The 7,449-nt window shown below is 29.4% G+C and overlaps 1 protein-coding gene across 1 annotated transcript in view; it reads left to right on the forward strand.

Annotated features, from left to right (window-relative positions):
- The window catches only part of LOC123010116 (fatty acyl-CoA reductase wat-like), a 17,434-nt gene extending 10,456 nt beyond the window's left edge, over positions 1-6,978 (forward strand). Inside the window, exons 3-6 of the mRNA XM_044406812.1 lie at positions 5,793-5,902; positions 5,952-6,138; positions 6,187-6,444; positions 6,498-6,978. Of these exons, the coding sequence (XP_044262747.1) occupies positions 5,793-5,902; positions 5,952-6,138; positions 6,187-6,444; positions 6,498-6,843 (901 nt within the window). The 3' untranslated portion in view covers positions 6,844-6,978. The remainder of the gene's footprint in view (positions 1-5,792; positions 5,903-5,951; positions 6,139-6,186; positions 6,445-6,497) is intronic.
- The last annotated feature ends 471 nt before the right edge of the window (positions 6,979-7,449 follow it).

A 7,449-nucleotide genomic window follows, 5' to 3' on the forward strand; every position in this document is an offset into this window, starting at 1 on the left:
AAAGTATTTTAATTTTTGGTTCAATTTCATTTTGAATTAATTTGAATATTGAAGGGCTATCAGGTACTGGAATTTTACTAGGATCATCAAGGTAATCATCAAGAGTTTGTTCTAATTGTTCTTTTGGGTCTAAATTAACAGCTAGTGATAATGTATCATCTTGTTCTTCTATTGCGTTTATTTCTACTCTAGAAAGTGCATCCGCGTTAGTATTTTGTTTACCTTTTTTATAAAATATTTGATAATCAAACTCCTCTAATTTTAATCTCCATCTTACAAGTCGTGAATTTGGTTCTTTTAAACTGAATAGCCATTGAAGTGGTTTATGGTCCGTAACAATTTTAAATTTTGTTCCAAATAGGTAAGGCCGAAAGTATTTAGTTGCCCATACTATTGCTAATAATTCCTTTTCGATTGTACTATAATTACATTCTGTTGGATTTAATGTTCTTGACGCATATGCGATTGGCAAATCTTTACCTATTTCTCCTTGACTTAATACGGCTCCAATTGCTACATTTGAGGCATCCGCTGTTAAAATAAATGGTTTTTTGAAATCAGGGTATTGCAAAATTGGTTCGTCATAAAGTAATTTTTTACAATATTCGAAAGTTTGACAGAATTCTGGTGTATGTTCAATCTTTTCACCTTTTTTAAGACATTTAGTAAATGGTTTTGTTATTTTTGCAAAGTTCTTTATAAATCGCCGGTAATATCCTATGAGTCCTAAAAATGACTTTATTTCTTTTACAGTTTTTGGAATTGGAAAATTTTCAATTGCTTTAATTTTCTTCGGATTGGGTTTGATTCCTTCAGGTGTAATTACGTGCCCTAGAAACTCTACTTCTTTACGTAAAAATTCTGATTTATCAAGTTGAACTTTAAGGTTACATTGTCTYAGTCTGTTAAAAATAAGTTTTAGATTCACAATGTGTTCTTGTAATGATGTTGAGAATATAATAATGTCATCAATATAAACAAAGCATATTTTTCCTTGTAAATCTTTTAAAACGTTGTCCATTACCCGCTGGAATGTGGCTGGCGCATTTTTCAATCCAAAGGGCATTCGTACATACTCATAGTGTCCATTTTCTACATTAAATGCAGTTTTCTCAATAGATTTGGGGTCCATTTCAATTTGGTGGAATCCCGAAGCTAAATCTAAGGTACTAAAATATTGGCATTTACCTAGTTTATCTAATATATCTGTAATATTCGGAAGAGGATATCTGTCATCAATTGTTTTTTCATTTACTTTTCTGTAATCTACAACTATTCTCCATTTTTGTTTGCCACTTGCATCTAATTTTTTTGGTACTACCCAAATGGGTGAGCTCCATGGACTTTGTGATGGTCGAATTATTCCATTTTCTAACATTTGTTTTATTTGTTTTTCAACTTCAGGTTTATGTACAAATGGATATCTATATGATCTAGTATGAACGGGAATTTCATCAATAGTTTTAATTTCGTGTTTAATTTGATTAGTGAATGTCAATTTTTTATCTTCATGATGAAAAATATCTGAATATTCATGACATAGGGTCAAAATTGCTTTTCTTTCTTCACTGTTTAAATGATTTGTTCGAATTAAATTTTCAACGTTTATTATTGTTTTTGGTGAAGATTCGTTTTTATTTGGTAAAAAGTTTTCTACGTYAAAAATATTGAAATGTTGCTGCAATGAATCTGTTATATTTACTGCTTTTATAYGTTTATTTATTGATATTGTTATTCGTGAATCTGTGTTATTATAGATTTCTGTATATGCAAATCCGTTGTTTGCTATAGTTAATGTTTCGGGAATAAATAAATTAAAAATTTTTTGTTCAGGTATTATAATTTCCCCGTTATAACAATTAACAGGTAACTTTAGTTTTAAAACTTCGTGAGCATCGACACTAATAGTCATTGTATTTTCATTTGGTTGTCTATAATAAAATGGTATTTCTAAATATTTATTTTTTAACTTTTTATTTATTAAATCTATAGAAAATTTCATACACATTAAATCTCTTATGCCTATAATTCCATCAAAAAAATCATGGAAYTCATATAATAKAAATTCAAAAGTTTTGTTTGTACAAAATTCAGGAAATGCAGGTATTTCTGCTTTATATTTAATGATTCTTTCACCTGTAGCTGTTTTAATTGTAGAATTTTGATGATAAATTGTAGATGGGAAATATTTTTCGGCTATAGATGGTCTTAATAATGAAGTATAACATCCTGTATCAATAAGTAATTTAAGAGGTGGATGTTGAATTTTAATGTAAGGTAATGAATTATATGAACTCATGTTATGAATTTCACAAATTACGTTTGTTTGTGACTTTGGCCTAGTATGTAAAAAATTTTCTTCGGAATCATTATTTGGAAGTTCATCATTTGCTAAATTTTGATAAGATGATTCATTGATGGGTTCATTATGATTAGAGTAAATATTTTTGCTGGTCATGGGAAAATGATTATRTGAAGTAATTAAGATATCATTATTGTGTAAATACTCTTCTTCTTCATAATTATTTGTTTGATTTGATAAATAATTTGTTTGTAATTTGTCATTGTTTTGAACAAAATTAATTTCTTCGGAAATAAAATTTTTGGGTCCAGATGGTCTAAAATGATTAAATTGTCTAAATGATTGATTTCGTGATGTTACAGACATTGGTTGTGCAAAATTTTGTCTAACTGATGGATTTTTTGATGTYGTGGACATGTATTCCACGGGATTTTTAGGAACTTGARCTGTTGGTTTGAAAACATTTTTTTGTTGACCAAAAACTTGTGCATTACTAAAAAAWTTCTTTTGAATGGGTTTTGAGGGTTTTAAATTTATTGGTTGACTAGGGAATTGTTCTGTACCAAAAGATGTAGCGAAATTATTATTTTGACGATAAATATGGTTATTGCTAAGATTAGGATTATTATAGCTAAATGAGGATGATGGTTGTGTAATTTGATTAGTTTGAGACTTATTATATGTTTTAACATGATTGTTGGGTTTATTGGAATGTAACAAATGAGTGAAATTTTGTGTGTAACGGAAATTTTGTTCCTCTGTTACAAGTTGCATTGCGTTTTCCAATGATGTGGGATTTCTTAATCTTACAATACTTTGTAAATCTCCTGGTAAACCTCTAATGAATGATTTTAATGCCAATTGATCATATTGTTTTATATACACTGCTTTTGTTATATCTGGCATTTCGGTAGGAKTAAGACTGTTTAATTTCGTGGATAAATGACTACGTAAAATTTGAATTCGTTTTCCAAAATCTAATGGTGATTCATTTTTTTGTGGAAAAACTGTTATGAGATCTTGTTCGAGGCAATCCAAATTTCGTTGGTCTCCAAAACTTAATCGTAACGCGTTTTTTATAAGGGGCCATGWTTGTAATTCGGTTTTAGTACCWATTAAAATTAAAGCGRGGTTGACAAGTTTACTTATTACTACACGAATTAAATAAGTTTTTAATTCTTGTATATTACCATAAATTTGAAATAAATAATCACATGCATTAATAAAAATTTCGAGAGTATCTGGATTTCCATCATAATTAGGAATTGTATCAATATATAGTTTTAAAAGTTGAAGATTTGGTTGATTTGTATCTGGTGGAACCATATTATTGCTAATAGAATTTATTGCTTCCAATAAATCACTTAAATTATTCATAAACTAATTAATTAACTTCTTTTAATTTATTTTATTATTTATTGTTTTTATAGTAATTTCACTAATATACTCTTATTATTATCAATTTGTTGTTTGTTTAAAAAAAACTTTAACTATTGTGATTCCTAAACAGGGAATATTCAAAAGGATTGGTACTCAAATTCACTAACCTGGTGAATCCGGTACTTGTTTCGACCAAAAGGGCTTCCTGGGATTTTGACTCGATGCAAAATTTCTGGGAATGCTCTGGTCCTTCGGTATTTTTCAATCTTCTGCCTGGACGGGAAGACTTTCCTGGATCTTGGCACGATGCAAAACCTTCGGGAGAGRCTTCGGTTCTTTTGGATAGCGCTTAAGAAATTAAAATTTCAAATCGCTGATTTTTGCTCGATGCAGGAACCACGATCGCACTATCCTACTGACTGCGCCACTTATATAACTTGGAAATTATTATGAATTTTTAAAAACAAAATCTTTATTCGAACAGACAGAGATTRGGTATTACAATGTTACATCTTCTAATAATTACTTCAATTTATATACAAATTTTATGTACTTTTACTGATAACAGTGATAACTAATTATTTGTATTTATATTTATGTTCCCTTTGAACTCTAACATAACTCGCAAGCTTCCCTAGTCCGAAGAGTACAAGAAGTGTGTATTGGCAACGAATGAGCACACTTCGAGCATTTTTTTATAATAGCAAGTATTGACCCACTAACATTGACACTGATCTACCCTAATGTAGCAATATTTTTTTTTGGCTTTACGATGTTTACGTTCCAAAGTTTTTTCTTATGAATGATTGTAAACATCGTATTAAGACATAGGCGGGGACGTGTTTTCAGTCTCAATTTATTTTTAATTTTAACTCAGAAATGACGTGCTTTCGACAAAAGTTGGAATAACGAAAGTTGTTTCTTTTGACGAGTCCTATTAGTGGTTAAAATATTTGCGCGATATCCTCAAACACCCTGTATCTTTTTAGTTATTGATTATAACAAACACCTAAAAGTAAATAATTTGAGAAAGACAATTTAATAATATTTTAAACAATAAATAGGATGTTCCATTTAAATTTTGTAAGTTATTGAACTTTTAACAAATGCCTTCATTTGTTTGTCTTTGCAAATGCAACACAGTAGACAAATGTTACAATCTTACAGTTTGTACCTTCTTCTTTGCGGTAGTAAGAGAAAACTAGATGTCTTAGTTTTTGTGAAATAAATTTTTAAAAAGTGCATGTTTACGTCAAGAAAACCGTCTTATTTTTAAAACTAAGCAAAATCGACCAATAAAAGTTTAGTTAAAAACATTGTCATAAAAATCTACAACCAAAAACGCTAAGAAACATATGGTGTTTAAAAAAAAACACAAGTTTATTGTAACTTATCTTGAGACACGCTGTATAGTTAAAAATAATTTTAGGCGGTAGAGTAGATTAGTATCTATCAATGTCCTATATACAGGGTGCGCCAGAACTCGCGCCTCAGAGAAAAATTGCAAGTAAAATAAGATACCAAGAATATGGAAAAAATATTTAAAAAATTATATCGGTCAAAAAATTTTGACATTTGACATTTTTTTAGGTCTATTTAATGATACTGATGATCTTGTATATGTTTTTTTTTTTACAATTATTTAGTANGTTTAAAAATTTCTATCTTTCAAAAAAATTTGACATTTGATATTTTTTTATGTCTATTTAATGATACTGATGATCTTGTATATGTTTTTTTTTTTACAATTATTTAGTAAAGGTACAAAAATGTTGCTAATAAAAGCCACAAACAACATTTAGGATACAGCTTCTTTGTCTCCTCTTCTAATAGCCTGTAAAACTTGAAAAATTAACAACAACAACAGAAATAATTAGAGTCAAAGTGCAAAATTTAAACTCTCATAACTTCGAAATTTTTATAGATAAAATTGAAAAAAAATTTTTTTCATGTTCGTGGTCTCTTACCTTAGATGGCCTTTTTCCCTGGGGCGCGAGTTCTAGCGCCCCCTGTATATTTTTTTAATTTACTATTTAAAGGTCACTAATGGACTTTTTCAACTCGCTGGAACACCTTGTATGTATTATCAAAATAAATATTTGATTTTTAGCCTCTTGGGTGAGTGGCCTAACACTTACGTTTACACAAAAGCAGTAGCAGAGGAAGTGATTCGATCCTATAAACAAGTTCTTCCAGTCGCAATTGTACGTCCCGCCGTCGGTAAAATAATAATTCTGCTTTTATCTAATTTTTAATTGTTAAAATTTAGTTATTTCGACGTTTGAGGACCCCCTTCCTGGCTGGATCAACAATTTTCATGGCGTGGTTGGGGTGGTAGTTGGGGTATGTTTGGGTGTTTTGAGAACCCTTCATTTGGACGAAAACCTTCCTGCTAGAGTCGTTCCTGCTGATTATGTCGTCAATAACATACTAGCAGCAGCTTGGGAAGTGGAACAGTATGGACAATGAAATACAATAAAAAATAATAATTTTGGCATTTTTAGGACGAAAAATGAACCAAAAGATAAATTAATCCCTATTTATAATTTTCCGGGTCACAAAAACAATTTAATTACTTGGGACAATCTTATTAACGAATTTAAAAAATTCACATTTGTGTATCCACTAAGTGATGCTGTTTGGTACCGATACATTCAAACAACACGTTATAAACCTGTTCACAAAATCCGGGAATTTTTCTACCACACTCTTTTTGCCTATTTAGTGGATTCAGTATTGTTAGTTGCTGGCAAAAGACCATTGTAAGTCTTTATTTAGTGTGTAACAAACAATTTAAATTTCTTGTCTGTTGCAGAGCTGTTGAAAAATATCGCAAAATCAGTAAACTCATCAGTTTGCTCTCGTTCTTTACAACACGCTCTTGGACTTTTGAAACTAATAACACGGAACGTCTTTTTGATAAACTTGATGATAAGGATAAAGTTGTTTTCAATTTCGATATGAAGAGTTTCAATTGGGAGAAATACTGGGATAAAGTTATTGTAGGTGGTAGGATTTACTTACTAAATGATCCTCTCGAGACGGTGCCCAAAGCTAAAAAGAAGATGGTTCTGTTAGCTGCTATTCACTATGTGTTTATTATAATGATGGTTTGTTTGTTGTATTGGTTTTTTGCGCCTGTTGTAAAAGCTGTTTTCTAAGTTGTTTGTAGGATTGCTTAATTTTATTTATTTTAATGTATGTACATACGTAAGTAGATATAAGATAAGGTTATGTGTTTTTAGGATTAAAAGCTTAATTTATTCGATGTATAGTCAATAAAGTGTTTTGGATAAGTGTTTATTTTTGTAGAGATCATTAATGATTGTTTTCCCATATTTTAAAAAGGTAAGTACAAAAAACTATTGCATTACTTTTTTTTTACTTAAAACGAATAGTGTAAAACACTACAATTTACTTAAAACATGCTTATTTTTTTGTAAATTATTAATTTAATTATTTTATTATTAACAGAGCCAAATTAAGAGCCAAATTTGAAATTTTCTATTTAGAATTTAGAATTTTCCTTCAGAAATTTTAAATTTAAATTTTAAGTATAAACTCAAAATAGAAATAATGAACGGATTGTCAACGGAATTAAGTAAATTAATATACAGAGTGAACCAAAAGCAACGCACAAAATTAATATTTTTGTTATGGGTCATTTTTCAAAAAAATTCTCAAATAGGTCAATTTTATTTTTATAAATCCTACAATCAATTCGACTGTACTGTAACATAGTAGGATGTAAAATGTTACTTTCTGGA

Source organism: Tribolium madens, unplaced genomic scaffold (assembly GCF_015345945.1).
Source record: "Tribolium madens isolate multiple individuals breed KSU strain unplaced genomic scaffold, Tmad_KSU_1.1 Scaffold_7;HRSCAF=85;Tcas5.2_LG10, whole genome shotgun sequence".
NCBI classification, from domain to species: domain Eukaryota; kingdom Metazoa; phylum Arthropoda; class Insecta; order Coleoptera; family Tenebrionidae; genus Tribolium; species Tribolium madens.